Source organism: Rhinolophus sinicus, chromosome 16 (genome assembly GCF_057876585.1).
Source record: "Rhinolophus sinicus isolate RSI-liver-muscle chromosome 16, RSI-T2T, whole genome shotgun sequence".
Classification (NCBI taxonomy): Eukaryota; Metazoa; Chordata; class Mammalia; order Chiroptera; family Rhinolophidae; genus Rhinolophus; species Rhinolophus sinicus.
The window spans coordinates 52003193-52025336 of NC_142516.1; the positions used below are offsets into that span (position 1 = coordinate 52003193).

Below are 22144 nucleotides of genomic sequence, written 5' to 3' on the forward strand. Positions count from 1 at the left end.
TGTGTTATAGTCATGGGATGTAAAGTGCAGCTTAGGGATTATAGCCAATGGTATTGTAACAGCTATGTACGATATCAGAGGGGTAACAGACTTGGGGGAGTTATCACTCAGTGAGGGGTGTAAATGTCTAATCATTATGTTGTTTTGAAACTAATATAATAAAAAATAAAATGAAATAAAAATTTTAAAAAGGAATGGGATTGCTAGGTCATATGGCAACTCCATGTTTAAGTTTTTGAGGAACTGCCAAATAGTTTTCCACAAGGGATGCACCGTTTTACACACATACAGTGTATGAGCATTCCAATTTCTCCAAATCTTTGCCAACACATATTATTTTCTGTTTGTTTATATCTGTCTGAACAATCTTCCCCTTTCTTTTCCTGGCCTCCGTGGATTTGGCCTGGGTGATGTTGATGACAGCTAGTACTGGCTGCAATATCCTCTCATTACTGGATGAGGAAAAACAATTGGCATTTCCCTGAAGAAATCCTGAAATAATTATCTACTTGTGTTTTGAATTAGATTATTGAATCATAATGAAAAATTTTAAGACACCAAAATATTTTTAATGCCTTTTCTTCTGATACCATTAAGATCCTGAGACCTTTATTTCAGTGATATTAAGTAGTATAGAGATTAACAAACATTACATTCTCTACATTTCATGGGTCCTGTATGTGTCATCATTTTAACCCTGAATTATTTTTTCATTTATAGGATGAAAGGAAATATTTCTCTACCAAAATAAATATAGATGACTAAAGGAATAATTTTGTGAATTTAGTTACACTGAAAATAATTTACTTGAACTTTTCCCCTCAACTCCTGATTCTATGGCTTTTGAGCTCTGTGACCATAACTCTGCTGTGAGAGCCACAACTGTATTGAGGATTTCATGAGAAAAATTTATGAAGAGTATATAGCATATACTAATAGCTAACATTTATTTAGTACCTACTTATTATGTGAGCTAGGTGCTGTTTACTTTTCATGTATAGTCTCATTTTTATTCTTCACATACAGTCTCATTTTTAAATCTCCCAATGACTCTATGAGGTTGATATTTTAGTATGCCCATTGTTACAGATGAGGAAACTGAGGCACAGGCAGCAGGATAACTATTTTGCCCAGCTAATAAAATGGTGAAGCAAGGATTTGAACACAGTCTGACTACAGAGCCTCCTCCTGAAGAATTGGTGGTGAATTAGTTTCTTCCCTCAATATGTCTCATGTGATTTAATGCACCTATTCCATCATGTAGATTTAAGGCCCCTTGATTATGTATTAATATTAGTTTTATCTATATTGCCTCGTTGGCCAATGTGTTGCAAGAATTAGGTGGTCTGTAAATGAGCATTGGCTAATTGATTCCATGAGATTACTTGGGAGTACTTGAAAAAGCAGTGATTTTTTTAATATAGCAAGTCCTTAGTAAAGCAAGATCTTTCCTATATATTTTTGGGTTCTCAACTTTAATATATACTGACTCCCTTAACCATCTTAAAATGGACATACTGGAAACAGTAAGGACTAGATAATTGATGGTGCTGTAACATCCAGTAATACAGTAGTTGAGCTAAGATGGATGGGTTTCCCTGCCATCTCAAGTACGTAGAAATAGAACACCCCCCTGTGAATTAATACATTGCCAGCCCCAAACTCAAAAGAAATAAAAATTCCCACGTACATGAAATAAAAAGGAAACTCAAAGCCAGAGTGTAAACCAAAGCTGATGCTAAGTTCTAGACCAAATTATAGGCCTTAATAATTGGAGACAGGGGTTTTGTCTCCACATGGGGAGACAAGATACAATCTTGGCCCATATGAATGAAGGAGCTAGAATCAGACCTCTGCATAAAGGCTAGAACGTCAAATTTTGGCCCAATCCTTGGACAGAAGACCAGAAAAGTTCTACCCAGTCAGTGACTTGGGAAAACCTTGAGAAAGCTTTCCACCTGCCCATAGCTAAGAGTAAGAGGGAAAGAGGGCAACTATGAGAAAATTACAACCCAGACATATACATACCTGGGTGTTTGATGTAAACTTACACCACCACATAATGTTGAGACTTTGAAAACAACAACAACCACACAAGGAAATGACACAGGCAAGAAAATACATGTTCCAAAAACTGAAGACGATATACAATCTGAAAGAATATATACTAAATATGTTTTAAATGATTAAAGAAAAACATATGGAATAAATAATAGAAAAATGATATAGGGAAAAGGCTACTAGAACTTCCAGAAATGAAAATTCAAGACAGTGGAATTTAAAAGTCAAGGGAGGAATTCAACATCTAATAAATACAACTGAAGTAAGGATTGGTAAATTGGAAGGCAGGTCTGAGAAAATCATCAAAATGCATCACAGAGAAATAAAAATAAGGAATATAAAAAGACCCCAAATCTCCTTATATTTAGGTACTGAAATGCATATTTTTAAATAATTTACAGTTCAAAGTAGAAATTATAAGACAATTTAGAACTAAACAGTGAAAATACTAATAATTTATAGGACACAAACACAGAACTCAGAAGGCAATGTATTCTCTTAAGTAAATATATTGAAAAAACCAAGCTAATGTGCTAGGCAATCAATTCAAAATTAGAAAAAGGGCAAATCTTAAAAATATAAAAAAGAAAAATCATTAGATAAGGGCAGAATTTAATTATGTAGAAAACAAAAACAAAATCTAGAGTATGGTATAGAATGCTGAACAGCATTTAGAAAGGATCTACCTGAATTAATATGAATAAATCCCAAAGACATAATGAAAAACATCTCAAAAAGTAAAGTCAGAAAGTACACCCAGACTGATAACCATGTAAATCAAAATTCAAACACAGACATTGCACATTTTAATTGTAGAGACATATGCAGAAACCTACATATACATTTATATGCATATATATATATATATATATATATATATATATATATACACACAGAGGGTGCCAAAAAATGTATATACGTTTTAAGAAAGGAAAAAATTGTACTAAAATTGTAATACTCAATATATACCAATAACAAAGGGTGAATGCAAGTCACGTATATACATTTTTTTTGGTACCACCAGTATATTTTATATATATATATATATATATGATACATACATATATACATGTATATATACATACATACATACATACATTTTATTTTAAGGAATTGACTCACACCACTGTAGAGGCTGGCAAGTCTGAAATCCATAGGACAGACTGACAGCCTGGAAACTGAGGCAGGAGTTGCCACTACAGTCTTGAAGTAGAATTCCTTCTCCAGGAAACCTCAGTTTTTGCTCTTAAGGCCTTCAATTAATGGATGAGGCCACCTAGATTATCAAGGATAATCTTTATGTAAAGTCAACTAATTGTAGATGTTAACCACATCTACGAAATACCTTCACAGCAACATCTAAATTGTTGTTTTATTGAATAACTGGTACTGTAGCCTAGCCAAGTTGACACATGAGTCTAACTTCACAGCCTCATTATTGTATGATTCCATTTAGATGAAATGTCCAGAATAGGCAAATCCATAGAGACAGAAAGCAGATTAGTGGTTGCCAGAAGCTGAGGAGAGGAAGAAAAGGGGAGTGACTGATAACAGATCGTTTCTTTTGAGGTGATGGAAATGTTCTGGCATTACATAGTGGTGATGGTTGTACAACATTGTGAATATACTAAAAACCACTGATTGTACACTTTAAAAATGGTAAGTTTTATGTTATGTAAATTTTATCACAATGAATAATTGCCCCCCAAAATCCTATAATTATATAGCCATTAAAAATAACAAGAGATAATATACAAGAAAAAATTCATTTGAAGTGCTTAGCACAATCTGACACCGTATATACTCAGTAATTGTGAACCATTTTATTATGATTAACTGCAATAGTATATGGAAAAATGAAACAATTTCACTTTGCGTATATTTGAGTCGGTAAGGTTGTGGGTGAATTCTTGCAATTATTATTTCCAGTAGGGCTGTGATAATATTGCTTGTGCAGTAAATATGTTTTTAAGGGTTTAAAAATAAAAGCTGTGCTGACTCAGAGGCATGTGTTTTTGAGCCAAAGTTCATGTAAGAGCTTGCATTAGTGGAGCTACTCAGCTCTAAAGAAAAAGATGAAAAAAGGGGGTAGGTGTATTTCAGTGGAAGGACAGGACAGAGGAACCATCCTCCCACCTGTTCAGCATATGCACAGTCATTTATTAATAACAATTCATTCTATACTATTTCTGGTTATCAACCTTAGATTAGCTCCAGAGGGCAAAAAGGAATATTATAAATTTGTTTAATATAGTGCCTAGCATGATGGCATGGCTAGATAACTATTTCAGTGATAATTAAAAATATATTTTCCTCTACCAATAATTCTTACTTAATCAAGCCAAAGTCAATCTGTGCATCAGAGGACTATTCTGGGGCTTTGATTAAAAACCACATTAGATTTTAATCTCTTTTCTGCAAATATCCTAAAGCAGGAACAATGCTGTTTTTTATAAATCTAAATCAAATGCAGTTCAGCAACTATCCCCAGACTAAATTTTTATAACTATAAAAAACACACATACTAAGAACAAAGGCTGGGTAGGGCGTGGAAAATGGAGGATAAAGGAATGGATAGGTTTGTGTAATTAATTACATGTGCCCTTTGTCTTTACTTTGATATTCAGAATTATTTCTTGAACAAGAATTCTTTATAAACTTAATGGGGGGGAAAATCACCCCATTACCTTCAAGATAGGGCTATTGGACTGGCAATTGTTGTTTGAGACAACATGGACTTGAAGAGGTGACATCTCTCTCCTCTTTAAGTTTAAATTTTTGTACATGAACTTGAAGAGGAAATCTCTAGCTGAGTTCATTGATTTCCTCCCTAGTTTCTCCTTTTCCTGTTTTACCAATATAGTTAGCATTTAGCATAGAAACTGGAGGGAGAATGCCTGGCGGGCTCTCTAGGAGCTAATGAGCTGGTCATATGATCCCATTTTAAAGATTAGGACACCAAGGCTCAGAGATGATCACAGCATCGTGGGCATTAGGAGGGACCTTTGAAGGTCTAATCTAATCCAACCCCTTTGCCCCTACCTCTAATCCCTCCCCTTGACAATGGGAGAGGTTAAAGTTATGGCCCAAGCACACACCCTACTGTAAGTGGTGGAACCAGAACTTGAGCCTGCTTTCCTGTCACCGTCTTCTTCCCAAGCTGCCTCAGTACCTGTTTGAGATCCTCTTGCCTGTGGGGGGAAGGTACCCCAGGAATCAGTTCCTGGTCATTTCTGGGGCTACAGAGGTCCAGGAAACAATTTTTACTCTGGACTTCTTGTTGGCCCTACTGTGAAGGCCTTCTTACAGCTACCTTTCAGCGAGGTTCTTTATCTTCTTCCCTAGTTTTGGGAGTCGCCTTAACAGGTGGGTCTGACCTGTGTACCCCCAGGTGGGCACTTACTCCCAGCAGCCTGTGGCTTTGGAGATCTCTCTGTCCTCTTTAATCCAGTCCAAGGTTCTGTCTCTAGAAAAGGGTAAAGGAGGATTGTGCCCTGTGAAATCCTCACCTTATATTGGAACCTGGAAAATCTTCTAGTGATTTTTCTTACCCTGCATCTAATTTTTCCAAACTTGTTTGAGGCCAAGATAAAGTACACCCATTTCCAAGGTGTAACTCCTGGCTGAGGTCATTCACCAGCCATTTGTACTTAAGTGTCTCAGGATGACATCTCTGACCCAGGGTGAACCCCTCAACTGCTTTTCCAGGTCTTGGTTTCTATTTATATTCTTCTTTCTAGTAACAAAAGAAACACTACAATATAATTTGTGATACTCCAAGAACAAGCTTGAGAGAAAGCTTTCATTACTAAATACAGTAACCTATTTATAATGCTTGTTTGTCACCTTTGATTGCTTTCAAATGACTCCTTGTGATGACGCTTATCTTTCCCAAGAAAACCCCTGTCAGGCTAAAGGCTGAAAAAGAGCAAGTACGTTTCTTTCTAACCGCCCTGCATTCATTTGGAATGGAGATGCTTAGAAGCGCAGTTAATTGTTAGTAATATAAACCCTAAGACCAGAGCACTTAGCGTTCTTTTGCTACTCAACAGAGTGCTTTTGTGGCTGGTTTTTGAGCGCAGACGCATCCCCTTTATTTTTACATACAGAGCTTTCTTTGACATACAAACCCAAAATTTACTTAAAGCAGCCTAAATAGTATGCGAGAGAATGTCTGTTGGGTTGAGTTATTTTTTTTTTTTAAACATTGAGCATTACAGAGTATCCTTACGGCATCATATGAGTATGTTCCATATAGAACACCTGAATGTAGGCAATTCCGTAAGTAAGAAGTAAGCACAACATACTTTTTAAATTCACTTCAAATATTTTGAATCCTTGGTGTTCGTAACCATTCAGGAGTCTCTTAACACTAGGTTTTGAAATATGAACCAAATAGAATTGATAGTAGAGGGGTTTTTTCACTGTCATGGTACAATTTGAAAAACATTTATGTGTATATGTTTGTTCCAAATATAATTTAAAATGGCTGATCAGAAATACAGTAATGTATGCACAAAACAAAGAGATCAAGGCAAAAGTAAAATATATAGGAAAATAAAACTAAGCTAAGAATTAGTTACTACACAGATGTATCCTGTGAGGTTCATCTGTTTGGTCTACTAGTGGACACAGGAAGTATACCTAAATTTAAATAAAAATTCTAGTGTTGAGTATAATTCACACTTCTTTTCATTGTCCTAGACTTCTTAACTTTGCCCAAACAACTCTAAATTTTCACATTTGTGATTTAGCATATCCAGTGATGCCCTCCTTGAATATTCCTGCCCTTTAGTCATTTTACTTCTAATTAACATGTTGATGAAGGAAAAAAGATGTGGGAGTAATCCCAGCTCATTTTATTTCTTGGTTAAAAAATGGAGGGGTGTGAAGGGGGTAAATGGAAAGTGGGATGGCATAGGATAGTTAGATATTACTAGAACCATTTGGAAGAGGATAAAGAAAAAATATTTAAAATTTGTGATTTTTAATTATCACAACAGGTAGATTTCATAAAGATCTCTTATTAAGGCAAGCTTTCAGAGAATGTGTAACATTTCTTGATATTGACTATTTCCCTACTCACATAATTATACACCTAAATGTCTAAGGTATTCAGGATCAGAAACTTTGTAAAAAGCCTCTTGATCAAACAAATTGAACACATCATTATTTACAAAGAACTGAAAAGAATGCAGAGCATTAGAGAACATAATTGTTCAACAATATGGTAAATGTATCAAACCAACAGAATCTCATGTTCTATTAAAATTATAAAAGTAGTGTAAACAGTATTTATGAGAAAAATATGAGAAAAATTAAAAATTACATGTAAACTATAAAATACGTAAGATATCTAAGCTAGACAAAGAATAAGGGTGGTATGTAAAAACAGAATAGTTATATTGGGTTGACCAGAGAATGAATTTCTTTTCTTTCTCACAGTATTTTGTGATGTTTTGTCATCGTAAATATTGAAGGAGAAGAAATGAAAACAAATTTTTCACATGAAGAATGTTTTTTACAGATTTACCAAGTTGCACTTTCTCCTCATTAAAATGTGATTTGTTTTTGAAGTCTAAAATTTACAGACTCAGATGGGAGATTATCTAAACTGGTTTTTTGCCATTAAAATTCGTGCTTTGGGGGGAATTTTTCCATAGAAATTTATTACAGGAGAACTCAACAGTGTTCTTTTCTTCTCTCCAATTCTGTTTCTTAGGGATTGCCATAGGAGTCTTGGTTCGAGAGTACACCAAGCTCTCTAATCTGGAGAAGTTCTACTTTGCCTTTCCTGGAGAAATCCTAATGAGGATGCTGAAACTCATCATTTTGCCATTAATTGTATCGAGCATGATTACAGGTACCTTGAGAAAACTGATGTTCTCTATGATTTTTTAAGGAGCTACCACTTAAATTGTACTTTTCTAATTATGGAAAAAATCTGAATGTATTTGGTGTATCCAACACACACACACACACACACACACGCACTCCTTACTTGGAAAGTGTGTATTTGCTTGAATGGAAATATTTCATAATTCACAAAGTGGCATTTCTCTGCCTACAGTACTGTCCACCACAGCTCATGTCTTCATTTTGACCAGAATATGATGTCCTGTGAGGAAGATGCCATTTTCAAACATATTATAAATAAAACTCTTTCCAGGGCACAGAATTTTTAAAAACTTAAAAAATAAAAAAGCCTCTCTGGTCACTGAAATGTCAGCCAGTATTCTGAGGGAAAATGTGGTTGTCAGTTTTGATCACATTTTCAGGAGTTCACTCATCTGTTTCCCAGCTGCAGCTGTCCTGCCTCCTGCCCTCTCAGCAGCTGCCTTTGGGTCCTGTCCCGTTCTCTTCACCCACTTCACTCCTCCACAGAACTCAGAACTGGTTATAAACCTGCCCTGGAAATTTGCCCATGGGACCAGCAGCCACATCCTGTGGGAAAGGTTTAATTATAGGTTTGCACCATATTTTAAATGCCTAGTATTTTTAAATCTGAACCTGTGACACAGTTAATTTTGGAAATGATTTTTCCCTTATTGATCATTATATTGCAGGTTCCCTTTAAAGGGCAAGCTCCCTTATGTAGATGGAGATTAATTTGGTTTACAAAATTATCATTTGTCTGGGTATGCTAAGCTTCTCTCTGCATTTCTTAGTTTCTTGTACTTAGGTTAATTCTGGCAATAGGCAACATTGTGGCATGATAGTCACTAGTGTTGTCAGCTTGAAAATCAGGGTTTTATATAGCCATGCAATTAAGATTATTGACATATGAAAAGGTCGGACAATTAAGCTCGCTAACTTGCCACCGTGCACTTACATGAACCTAATGGTCCGATCTTCATATCCTCTTCTAGAACATTTTTCTCTCCACTGCCACTAAAGAGACCTGGGACTGATCTATGTAGAATAGTGGACATTGGCTGGGGAAGGGAGAGGGATGTCAGGATCTGCTGCATTCAGCAGTGGCATTGTTTGAAGGGCTGTAGATTTAGCCATTGAACTTTTCAAATACCAAACCAGTCTGACTAGAATCCCTTGGGAGCCTTGTTCTTAACTGGTCTTGGTGTTCTGGGCTTATTACAAACTTAAAGAGAGCATTTAATTAATTTTATTTATGAGTTTAATTATGTTTTGAAGTGCCTTGCTTCTTTTAGGCCCTGCAGCCTGAGGGCTAAATCAGCAGACTAGTTGTTTGTACCATAGAATGTTTGTTTCTTTAGCTTGACGTTGTTGTAAGCATTTAAAATTTGGAAGATTTTATGTAAGCGTGTAGATTTCTGGTTTTCTCTGAAAACAATAAAATCAAGAAATACTGAACCCATTTACCCACACACTAACAGTGGTCTGGAGCCGAGAGACAGCTACTCTGTTTACTTAGGGCCAGTGCATTTGAGGGCACCGCTGTCCCCCAAATGCCTATTGCCTAATACCTCATCCACTTCATTGATTTACCTTACCTACTGGCCACTACAGGCATTACCGCTACAACCCCGTAGAATTTTCTCCATATCAAAGATTCTTAATCTTTTCTTAGGCTCCTTTGAGAACATAATGGAAGCTTTGGACTCTCTCCTGAGAAAAATGTTCACAGGTGCACAGAGTATATACTGTATTTTGCATGCAGTTGCACAGGTTCATAAACCACCTGGTGACCGATGCTATTTAAATCTTGTGTCTGTGGAGAAAGGTATGGAAGGTTGATCCAAATTAGGCAGCAAATTCAAAACTTGTGCAGTAAGCCAGGTTTTAGAAGAAAAGGTAATGCATGCCTCAGTATACTAGTTGTATGATATTCGACGTTTGGAAATATGTACAGCTCTTGGCAATCTATAACTGGTGAGATTTTTGCAGTCTGGCTGTTTCGGGTGCTACTTCAGCCTTGCACTTAATCTAGGAAAATAATTTGCAACCCTCAGCATTCCACTTGCGTGACCCAGCTGTTTTTTGAAGCTGTAGCACAGGTCTGGAAATTGCTACATTTTTCCTTCACCAAACCCCTACTATTAATAGGAGTTACAGAGCAGAACTACCCATGCTCTTGACATGGAACAAAAAAAAATTGGTCAAAGATTTAAGGGACATGAACAAAGCAGGATGGGGACAGTGATTCCATATTCATGTTTTAAATTGTCAGATTAAAATGAAAAAGTAATAACTAGTTTTGGCAAGGCTGTGGGGAAATGGGCTCAATCATACATTGTTGGTTACTGTATAAATTGGAACAAACTTTATGGGGGGCAGTTTGAAAAATGTTCGGATCTTTCCTTTTAGTAATATTGCTTCTTAGAATTTGTCATAAAGAAGTAATCAGAGATATGTTCAAAGACTTAGGTACAAGGATGTTCATGATAGGATTTTTTTATAATGGTGATAAATTATGAGCCATCGAAGTGTGTATTTTATGCATAAATTAGGACTCCATGCAACTATTAAAAACCGTGTTTTGGAAACATTTAATGACATGTGGAAATGTTCCTATTATGGTATAAAGTAAGAGCGTTGCATTATATAACAGGATGTTATTTGCAGTCCACATTTTATTAGCATTTATGTACATTTTAAAAGTTGGGACCAAAACCAAATGGTTAACAATGGTTAGATCTGGATAGTAAGAAAATGTGATTCCTTGGGTTTTCTTTACATTTTTAAGGCAAACACATGTTACTTTTATTTGTTTCTATTTTGTATTTTCTTTCTTTCTTTTTTTTTTTTTATAAATCTTTGTTTGTTTGTTTAAAAAAAGAAAGTGGAATGGATTGTGCCCTGTGTTCCTCTAGCCTTGCTTCTGGGGCTCCCCACTTTTCTCCTCCCCAGCCCTGCTCCGTGTCCCTGCAGCTCAGGCCCGCCTTTTACCCCCGACCCCCATCCTGCAGTGGAGCTCAGCCTCCCCCACCCAACGCAGGTAGGAGGCTAAAGCAGAAGTTAGAAAATACTCAGGAACCCCCTGGAGCTCTCCCATTTTAAAAGCCAGCAGATCAATAGCTTATTTTATCCAAGAATTAGGCCAATGGAGGATGCATATTGGAGTCTGGGGAGAGTTGAATGAGCCCTAAATATACGTAAATTAGAGATAAAGACACTGCAAAAATTGAGACCGAAGCTTCGGCATAAAGGAAACTCTCTTGCTAGATTAACAAGTAGGGAAAAAAGCCTCTGCCGTCAAAGCCTCTGCTGACATAAAAATACTTACTGTATAGCTATTTAAAAAAACAAACAAACAAAAAAAAACACGGAAGAATCCCTCTTCATGTGATGGTGAGGGTAAGATGTCATATTAATCAGGGAAATTTAAATATTGACTGGTTATTAGATGGTATCAAGAAATTGTTGATAATTTTGTTAGTGGTGAAAATGGCATTTAGTTACATAAGAAAATATTCTTATCTTTTAATATAGGGATTAGTGTAGGGATTTAATGGGTTTATGTAGGGATGAAATGACAATGTCTGGAATTTGCTTTAAAACCAAAAAGAGAGAGAAAGAGAAGGCACAGAGACATAATCTCCAGGCATTTTCAGAGGCTGTAGGCACTAACAGAATTCTACCCATAATTTACATCCTGAGGGTCATACTTGTGCCATAGACAGAATGTCTCTGCTTGAGCCCTGTTAACATTTAGGTCTGAAAGCCGTATTTATATCAGACCAGGAGAGAAATAACAAGGGAAATCAATGGCTTCTGAGCCTGCCTGAAAATGGTAGCTCTGCAAAATCCTGGTGCAGGTCTCACCAGCCAGTGAGTTTAAATTGGGGTCACATTTTCTTTCATACACAAAGTGTGATGACATGAGCCTCCTCCATACGAGCAGCACAGAAATGGAACAGCCCCTTGGCTCCCGCTCCCAGAGGTTCCCTGAACGTCTTTCCAGGACACTGTCTCAGTTGTGCTCAGGAGGCGGTCCCCACCTCTTCCGCTCCTGCCTCTTTGCCACTACCACCTGGGCCAGAAGTGCTCCGCTGGGCACAGCTGCCAATCCTGGTGTCTCCTCTGGCTGCTGCCACCCCTCTGATCCTAGGGAGCTTCCCCCTTTGCTCCTCCCCCCTAAGATAGGAATGAGAACTTAATTCTTCATAGCGCACCTGAGAGCAGGCTCCTTGGGACAAAGTTTTATGATAGGCTGAGGGATCAAAGCAAGTGGAACACCCATGGGGACATCCAGCTGCTCCCTGAAGGGGCTCTTCTGAGAGCCCCAGGGTCCCGTAAGGGGACTGCCCCTCTGCTTAGCTGCCATCCTGCCTCCAGGAAGCTGGGGCTGCTTTATCCCTCCATATGAAGATGTTCCAGGCATTGCCGCACCCTACACCTCACCACCGGACGCTATTCTAAGAAGTTTATCACACAGGTCCTCCTGTCCTGGCCCGGGAGCAGCGGCCTCCTGGGATGCGTGCCACTGTGGAATACCCACGTCAGAGGAAACCCCCCTCACACTAGAGGCTTGCACTACAAAGGATGCCATTAGTACCTGCTGGGTTGTGGCATGACCACCCAACTTGCAGGACTCAGAGTCTGTCCAGGTTGGGCGGTGCCAAGTCCATGCCGGCTCCCATGCAGTTCCCCCTCCAGAGCAAGATGTCCATTCCTACCCACTTCTGTGGCACCTTACTTAGGATTTCCTACAAATGCTGGCTCCTCAAGAAGCAACACTGGTTTGCAGCGCCATGCACTCCAAGTTTATACCAAGCCAAGAAAATCCCCTCCTTTCCCTCCACCACAAGCCACAGAGTCCCTGGGTCCTAGTACTGAAGACTTCGGTGGAAAACCTTTGTGATCTGTTTGTGGAAGACTTTCCAGTGTCCACAAGAGCACTGGCTGGGTAATGGATTTATATTTGTGGGGAGCTTCTCCAAAGATAAATTTAAGACTCCACCCTTGGAAGATTTTAAAAAAAAAAGAATTGTTCCAAACTTTACATGGTTCTTACTCCAACTTCTACATCAGGATTTCAAATTTCTTAGGTCATCTCACCTCTTAGGGCATAAGTTTTCCACTACCTTTTAACAAAGGCTCAGATACAAACAATTAAACAGCCAGATGTAGAATACATACATGAGTCAGTTTCTTTTCAAGCCTCACCACCCGACGCTTTTTTTGTAAAGGGCCAGATAGTGAATATTTAGGCCTTTCAGACTGTGGAGTCTCTGTCCAACTACCCAACTAGTTGTCACAGAAAAGCAGCCGTAGACAATATGTAAATGTTGGGCACGGCTGTGTGCCAATAAAATATTTATTTACAAAAAACAGGAGGCCAGCTGGCAGGTGACTCCTTCTGAGATGAAAGATAAGATTAGATTCTGACTCTCAAGATACAATCTAGTTAAGGTGGAATCCAGGTGACAAAATAAACCAACATACCAAACACACTCCTACCAAACAGTGAGTGTAAAGGCCTTGAAGAGACCCTGAAAAGTGGAGGGTGGAGCAGGCTAAAGTGCAGTCAGTCAAGGTTTCGGGAGACTTCTATTCTTAAATGCAAGATTTGCAGGTGTGACACACTTGGATCGTTTGGGCTTGGGAAGGAATTTTTTTTAAGGATATGTATTCATTTACTCATAAGCAGCTATGTGCCAAGAAACTATCCCACATCCCCCAGTAGAAAGAACTGTGCCATGTGTCTCCCTACAGTGGGGTTCAGTTTAATTCAACAAACATGTTTAACCCCAACTATGTGAAAACACTCACAGAAAAGCACCTATTAAGAGGGTGGGGTTCCTACCACTCACCTAATCATAGACCCCAGGCTTTCTGATGGCCAGGTGCACGAGTTCCCTTGTTGACAAGAAGGCCTAAGAGTTGATGATGCACTTGTCAGTTGGTTGTACAGCTCACTGTTAGGTAGCTAAGAGCATTCAGTGTCAACTTCAGCTGTGGTAGGAAGTATGCATGCTTTTCTTGAAACATTGGTGATTTTATGTAGTTACGTCTCTATGAAGATTGCCATTTCAAAGTGACTTACAAACTTAAAACTCCATGCTGGAGCATAAGATTATACAAGCTGAGAAAGAACGTCTTGCCTCATTTGCAGCATCTGAAACCACTGGGCTTTGCCTGCATTTCAAGGAGTACCTGCCTCCTTTCTCTTTCTGCCGCCTTGTATGGGAACCGAGAATATAAGATGGCCTAAGCAGTTTCGCACACATGAACTGTAAACATTTCCCTAAGACCATCAGGAAATTTGTGTTGAGTTAGAACACAGCGACTGAAGCCTGGAGAGTGAGCTTTCCTTCTGCCTAAACTGGTACAAGACAGCTTCATGGCTCTATTTCACTATGAGTTAACTTGGTTTTGTCTCTTAAAAAAGAAAAAAAAAAAGCAGTGCGAAACCACGAGGGGATTCTAAGGCACCTCTTATGTGTTGAATGCAGGCACCATTTATTCATTCATTCTTTGATTCCATCTTCAATGTCTCAGGCTCTTGGTAAGCACTCAGATACAAAAAGAAGCCCTGTCCTGCAAGAAAGGGTACATTGCAATGCTGTGTGATAAGTGCTTTGTGGGAATGAGGACATTGGAGGGGACACCGGGGTGGAGTTTTAAGGAAAAGATAGGAATCAGATGAAGTGGGGTGGGCATTGTAGGCAGAAGGAAATAGCAGAAGGCGTGGCATCTTGGAGGACAGTGAGACTTTGGAATCCTGGAGACCTGGGGACGAGGAATGGGAATGGAAGGGGGAGCATGTGGCTTCCTGGGGTCGTGTGCCTTCCTGAGGGCTCTGGACTTGAGCCTGTGGGCCTGGGGAAGCAAGTTACAGCAGTGACTCCTCCCTGCGCCTTCTCTCCAAAGGGCCACCCTGAACGATCTTCAGGTGGGCGAGTATTGTACAAGAAAAAAACTCAATAACACTTGTTAAAGATGGTAAGGCAGGCTTTATCCAGGCGCACTGTGACAGGGGTAGGGACCCCTGCAGTGGGATTTTTGCCGTGGGGGATAGAGATTGGGCTGAACTCTGAATGAATACAACATGACAAGTGGGAACTCATGGTGAGGAGCAGGGTGGGGGGGGTCGGTCAGTGGATGGAAAATGACTAAGAGGAAACATCAGGGGTACGGAGGATTATTGGTGTAGGCGGGCCAGGGAAATCAGACTTCAAGGTGGATGGTAGAGGATAAGCAACCTAATTAGATACTAATATGGATAGAGGGTGGGGGTGGGGTTCTGGTTAAACTGACTTAGCACGGTTCGTGCCCAAACTAGATTTTACAAGGAAGTATATACGTGGGCCTAGGAGAAGTTGCAGGAGGCTGACTAAAGTTTGGTCAAGCAAAAAAATCTTTGTTAGTGGCAATAGATAGAGAGGGGCAGGAGTCTAGTGGTGAAAAGCACAGATGCAGGAATCAGCCTGTGCAGGTTTGAGTCCTGGCTTTGCCATTTACTAGCTGTGACACCTTGAACAAGTGACTTAACTTGTCCTCAACTGTAACATAGGGAAATAATAGTCCTGTTCATGGTGCATTTAAAGTGCTAGGTCATTTGTTTCATTTATTCTTTTGTCTAATACTGTCGGAAGTGTCGATGTTAAGAAACATCCAAACCTGTAGAGAATTTCTTTAAGAGCTTATTGGAGCCAAAACTGACAACGTATGCCAGGAAGCAAGATCTCAAACGCTTCAGGGAGTGACAGTCGGGCAGTTTTCCTCCTGTGGGTAGTTATGCTTATGTCAAAGGTGTGTTACCCTAGATGCACAGAAACAATGGACAGGGCTTGCTTAAGGCAAAGATAAGCCTTTTACTAAGAAGTTATAGGCCTGGGGCCTGACTACCCCCCATGACCTGCCCAGTGAGGAATTTATGATCAGATCACCCTGTGAGGTTACTTTCTGTAGAACCCCTTTTTCATCCACAGAAATGTCTAGAAAGCCTGCATTGGCATCAGAAGCTGCAGGGCCACTATGAGAAGTGAGCCATACACATGGGAGTACATACAATGCATTCATTCTAGAAATGAAAACAGTATAAAAAGACTTGCTCTGCCCCTGGTGTATGACGTTCACCAGCATACCAGTAGCTTCTACCCAGAAGCCGGAGCTACCAACTTTGTAGGATAAGGAGAAGCAACAACAGAGCCCGGTAACAATCAGGCTGTGGTACAAAACCAGAAAAGTTTCACTGAGCTCGTAGCTCTCCTGATGTCGAAGCGCTGATACGGGCTTTGAAGGGAAAGGCTGAGGCCTCAGATCCTCTGAGGTGTGTTTAATGCTTTTATTAGACAATAAGCCTCCTAGGAAAGCTCATGGGGTCTTCTAAGAAATTGGTCCCAGTACAAATACCACCACACTTTGTGGCATAAAAAAATGTGTTAAAACAGCTTTCTGGACTGCTGAGGAAGCAGGAGACCAGCCCGCTGCTTCTTGACACGTTTTGAACATCAAATGTGAACCTGCTGACAGAGGCTGCAAAGTGACCTTTAGTTGGTTCTGCCTGACAACCAGGTTGTTTCGTCAACTTCACAGAATAGTCTGCAGTGGTGATAGAACCTATTTTAAGGGAGTTCTTTGTATTAAAGTCTCTAAGAAAAATAGATGTCCTGGGTGACACGTGCACAGAAATATATTTTGCATGTTCCCCTCTGCCTTTCCTCTTCCCTTTTAACATCCGAGGGGCATTAATCCAAGCTGCAGAGATTTTCCTGTGCCCTGGATGAACAAAGTGAGATGGTATCTAGCCTTGTTTTCCCTGGGAATGAATTTGTGTGTTTAATCCTCATAGCAACCCAATAAAGGAGTACAGTAGGTGGGACCTTACCTCTATCTTTAGAGATGAGGAAACAGGAAGTTCAAGAGAAATTAAGCTGCTTTTCCAAAATCACACAGCTCCTAAGGGTAGCACCTGGGACGGACACAAAGTGTCAGGTTTCATTCTGGAATATTCTGTTCCAGGGACTGTGCCCAGGGACCAGAGCCTGGAAGGAAGGGCCTGGGGAAGGCAGCTATATATAAATAACTAGGTTGTTCCTTCAATCCACACGTTTACAGAGCTCCTGTTATGTGCTGGGCACTGAGGACATACCGTGAACAGGCAGATTCTAGGTCTGCCATCAAGGAGCTGATAGTCTAGTGAGAAAGACAGATGTTCAGTGTACCCATTGATAAAAAAATGTGAAACATGACATGAACAGGATGCCAAGGGAGGACAACTAGAGAGCCTGATTCAGCATGGAGACTCGGGGAAGGACTCTGAGGAAAGAACTCGAAAGTAGCCAAGGGTAGGGAAAAGTGGTCCACTGGAGGGAAGAGTCTTTGTACATCCTTGAAATGGGCAGGCGCTTGGTCTGCTCCAGAAGAGGGCGGGAGGAGGGTGAGGCCAAGGGAAGGTGGCACAAATTGGGACTGGGAGGCAGGCAAGCACCGTTCCTGCAGAGTCTCGTTAGCTGGAGCAAGGATTTTCTGTGTTACCTGAAGTGCCATTGGAGGCTTATACCTGCTTGTGAAATGGCCTGATTTATGTTTTTAGAAGATCTCTAGGGACCATGCGATGAAGAAATACAGAGAGATTATGGAAGAAGGAGTGAGGGAATGAAGGAGTTAACACTTAAGCGCCTTCCATTTGTTTGGTGACATACTTCACATTGAGCATTTCATTCAATAATAATGGAGGCTGTGTGCTAAGTACAAATTAAGTTCTAGGCACTGGACTAGGCATGTGTTAGATATGTCTCATCCTCCTAACAGCTATGCAAGCTGCGTACTCCTCACAATTACCCTTTAGGAGGTAGAGGCATTTAAAACCTCCATTTGATAGATAGCGAAACTAAATCTGGGAGGAGAAAGCTGGGATTTGGGCCCAGTCTGTCCCCTCAGAGCCCATGCTTGTCTCTCTCCATGCTGATGGCTTCTCTGCTGCTGACAGAAAGACAGAATCATCCCAATACCAGGGTGCAACAGTGAGTTCCTTGGATGTGGTGTACGTTCACAATTGTGAAGCACCATCAAATGCCAAACTAAACAAAAATGTCCAATAACGAAGTTAATTCTGACACCTTAATCACTAGGTGGAGAGATGGTCACACAAACTTTATTTTCCAGTGGGTGGCAGCTTCATCAGAGAGCTCTCAAAAGGAGTCTTTTGCTCTCGGCTGTTTATTTTTAAAACATGCTATTGTTTAGCAAACGGCAACGGCTTCCTTTGTAGTGTTTTTACAAAAAGTTCAAATAGATTATTACTGTGTTGGCCACGAGCCAGCACCCCAGCTCATCAGAGCCTCTTCTGATGAGGTGAAAACCCAAGTGTGGTTTCTTAACACAAAGAGGTAGCAGGTGCCCCTAACTTCTAAGGACAACTTTGGTTTGTATCCCTGTTTCTAGGTCACAGCCCAGCCTCAGAATTGTCCCTGGTTTTAAAGCACACCCTTGGGCTCACTGGTAACTGGATTTGATAAAGAAAAAAATAAAAAAATCCAGTGACACTTGTTAAAGATAATAAAGCAGGCTTCATTCAGTACCATCAAGTAGGGACCGTGACAATGGGATTTTGCAATGGAGGAGAGAGATGGGGCTCAACTCTGATTACAGCCTGGGCAAGTGGGAATTGATGGCCACGAGCAGGGTCGTGGGTCAGGGGATGGAAAATTACTAGAGGAAACATCCTGGGTAAGGGGGATTCTGGCTAAACTGACCTAACCTGCTTCTTGTTGAAGATAGGCCAGTGTGATCAGACATCACCTGGGGGGTAATGGAGGACAATATCTGATAAGCTGATCAGATTCCCAGATATCAGGGTAGGGGCTTCTGGTTAAACTGACTCAGCAGGTTTCTTGCCAGAACTGGAGTTTGTAAGGAAATACACAGATGGGCCTAGGAGAAGGTCCATAAGCCAGACTAAAGTACGGTCAAGCAAAGAAAGTTTGTCAGAATCCTGCTCCTCTTTTTCTGGCCAATGCAAGTGCTACCTGCTGCGAGCTGCTCCTGGTCACCTCAGCCAGGTGGCACCTCTGGCTCCTCTGAGAGCTCGCAGCACCTCTGCTTTGCAAAGCATCCAGTTTTTAGACTGGAGGGAAAAGATGCCGTTTTTTTAAGTTTCCAATCTGTCACAGATCAATAATCTTTATAAACTATAAGAAAATGAATTACTGGAAAAAGATATACAAAACAAAGACATACAAAATGCTAGCCATATTTTTGGTTATTACAGTCAACAGATATAAAAATCATTGTCCAATTGCTGTAAATGATTTTAAACACCTTTGATTTCTATGGAGATCTCGTCACACCTGCTCTGTAATGTATCCCTGCACAGTCCCTTCTCCTTCAACTCCCAGAGGGGAGGGATCCAGTCCCAGAAGAAGTGACTTCTGGAAGTGGACTGTAAAGAGAGGTTGTCCTCTATACTGCACAGGACACAAGCCATGGCCTGAAAGCAAGAAAGCCAGGTGGCTATTGAGAGTAAAGCTCCAGAATAAAGCACGGTGATATTTCACCTGTTTTTAGGACTAAAATGGGTGTGTCATGTGTCCTGCCCCAGTAAGGGATGGGGTCATATTTTCAAGCACTGTGTCATACTGGCTCTATCCCCATGCTACACAGTCTAGACCTGCGTTACCCAATGGAACTTCCTGTGATGATGGAAATGTTCTTTATTGGTGCTGTCCATTGCAGTAGCCGCAAGTTGCATGTGGCTAGTATGACTGAGAAACTGATGGCGAGGCACCCTCTTCAAAGTCCAACATCTAGACTAAGGTACCATTCACACGACATATCCATTGAGCTAAACCACACATTCTCCACAGGAGAAATAGCGCCCCCAAGGCAACAAAAGCTGGTTTTGGGGAGTAAGGGAGAGAAACTTACTCTTTTTATGTGAAAAGCATATGTATACAGTTAGTACATAAACAGATATAAAGTTTGTCTATGATATTAAAATTTCATGGGAGTGGCCATTAGGGAAAAAAGGTTGGGGGTAGTCGTGGGGTGGAGTACATACTAATGGAAAAAAAAAAAAGTGATGATAGACACTAAGATAGTAAATGTGTTCTCACGTGGAGGTCTGTCATGGGTGGTCACCCTGGAAACCGAACCCAACTACCCTGTACAAGTGGTTTCTAAGGAGACTACCTGATGAGTTTCTAGACTCTGACACATTTGTATTTGTTGAAGATATTTCCACCGAGAATCTTATTATTATGAAGACTTTTATTGGAAGCCGGGTCCTGGAATAGAAAGTGCCCATGGCGAAATCATTAAGACAAATTAAGACATGTTAACATATGCTGGAAACAATTACCCACGTAGATTTAATTTGTTTCACTGCTGGAAGAAAACCCTGAGAGGACACAAAACACATACCCGAGACCAGTTCTGCAGCCACCCTGTGAGCCTGTCACTTATCAGCACCTTAGGGACAGGGAGCTGCTTAAATTGGACGTCTACCAAACACTTGTATATCTGAAAATACATCCTCTACTAGGTCAGGGATACAGGAGCTTAGACAGGTTACTCAAGAGTTCTCTTCATTTTCTTGTTTTTCTTTTAAACTAGCATATTGTTATAAATAATGATTATAATTGTTTATCAAAATAATGCACAGAGCTCTAAAATGGAATAGACACATTTTAGAATCATATAATATACTTAGAAAACTTATAAATATGCATTACTGTTATGCTTTTTTTTTAAGAGACCAAAATCAAATATGAGATACTCCATTTGTTTCTGAATTACGGCTTTCAGTGTCTCTTGATTTTGTTGTTGTTGTTGTTATTGTTGTTTGTTGCAGAATTTTTATTTTTAACTGTCTTCCCATTAGGAAAAGAAAGCCTTCTCAGCAAACTGTATTTTTCCCAAAGAAAGAGAACAGAATCTATCATCAAGGTTACTCAAGGATGTGACTGTTGCAATATACCCATCATAGATATACTGGGGGTGCCAAAACAATGTATACACGTGACTTGTATTCATCTTTTGTTATCGGTATATATTGAGTATTACAATTTTAAAACAGTTTTTTCCTTTCTTAAAATGTGTATACAATTTTTTGACGCCCTCTGTATATGGTAATTGCACAGTCTTGCCCAGCAGGTTGGTGAATGGGCCCTGAATAACATCCCAGGGTGGCTGCTAGAGGCCAGAGGCCCTTCTCTCAAAACATTTAACTTCCAAAGGAGCAATCAACAGCCAGAGGGATAGAGACTGAGCCATGTGTTTAGACTGAGAGATGACTTGTTCTGTCATCATAATGATGATCGCCTCCTTATAGATTTTCCTCGTACATCAGCTATGTTTCATTATATGTGAGGAGCATAATCCTCCAGTTACTTAAAAAAATAGGTGGGCCTTTTATAGTGTGAGGAGCAAGTGTAAAAGCTACTCGAGACTACAGGTTTACTGCCTTTTCCTTGGGGTTGCTTCGTGACAACCTCTTCATTTTTCCTACTACCCTGTATTTCAGGTTTTTGCAAACAGTTATGGGACAACTCACATGTGCTGCAGACTCAAAAAACCATTTTCTGTGGTGATCCTTTGATTTAGAATGTAATTCTCTTTTTGGAAATCAGGCAGGGCAGTCTGAAACCTCCAAATGACAGCTTGCTGAAAGATGGTTTGGTGGCTTCTCAGCTTGCCCCGTGTCCCACATAGAAATAGCCCATTTAGAGAAAGCTGCATCATTAACTCCACTTCTACAAGCATCTTTGATGAAGGGCAAGGCTTTCTAGCAAGGAGGGATGTATGCCTTCCACCTCTATAACTATCCTTGGCATAACTCTTGCAAGTCCAGGCAATATTCATTTTATTGGCAGCCAAAGACCATTTGAAACTAGATCTAATAATGTGGCCATAAATCTCTTAAGTCACCTGTGCCATCAGAACTTTTTATTTATATCCTGCCTCTTTAAAATGGAAATTTTAAGGTATGTCACCATCAGAGCCATACACAATAAAATTGTTAACACAGAAGCAATTTGAAAATCATGAAAAGAAGAATGAAACATGCTCACCAGGATGGTTAATGAAATTACTGTGATTTATTATTGAGTTTGGCCCTGAGACTATCTAAAGATCCAGCAATAAGTGGGTGATTAAATACGTTATGGTACAGCCACATGACAGAAGATTATGTAGTCTTTAAAATTACCATCGG

At 40.0% G+C, this 22144-nt stretch overlaps 1 protein-coding gene and 1 long non-coding RNA gene across 2 annotated transcripts in view; one reads left to right on the forward strand and one right to left on the reverse strand.

The window, feature by feature from the left end:
- Positions 1-22144, forward strand: part of SLC1A1 (solute carrier family 1 member 1) — a 75601-nt gene that overhangs the window by 27418 nt on the left and 26039 nt on the right. Inside the window, exon 2 of the mRNA XM_019729921.3 lies at positions 7784-7924. Coding sequence (XP_019585480.1) covers positions 7784-7924 — 141 coding nt within the window. The remainder of the gene's footprint in view (positions 1-7783; positions 7925-22144) is intronic.
- LOC141571121 (uncharacterized) overlaps positions 1-22144 on the reverse strand; it is a 73716-nt gene that overhangs the window by 19257 nt on the left and 32315 nt on the right. The gene's annotated exons all lie outside the window — the stretch shown is intronic.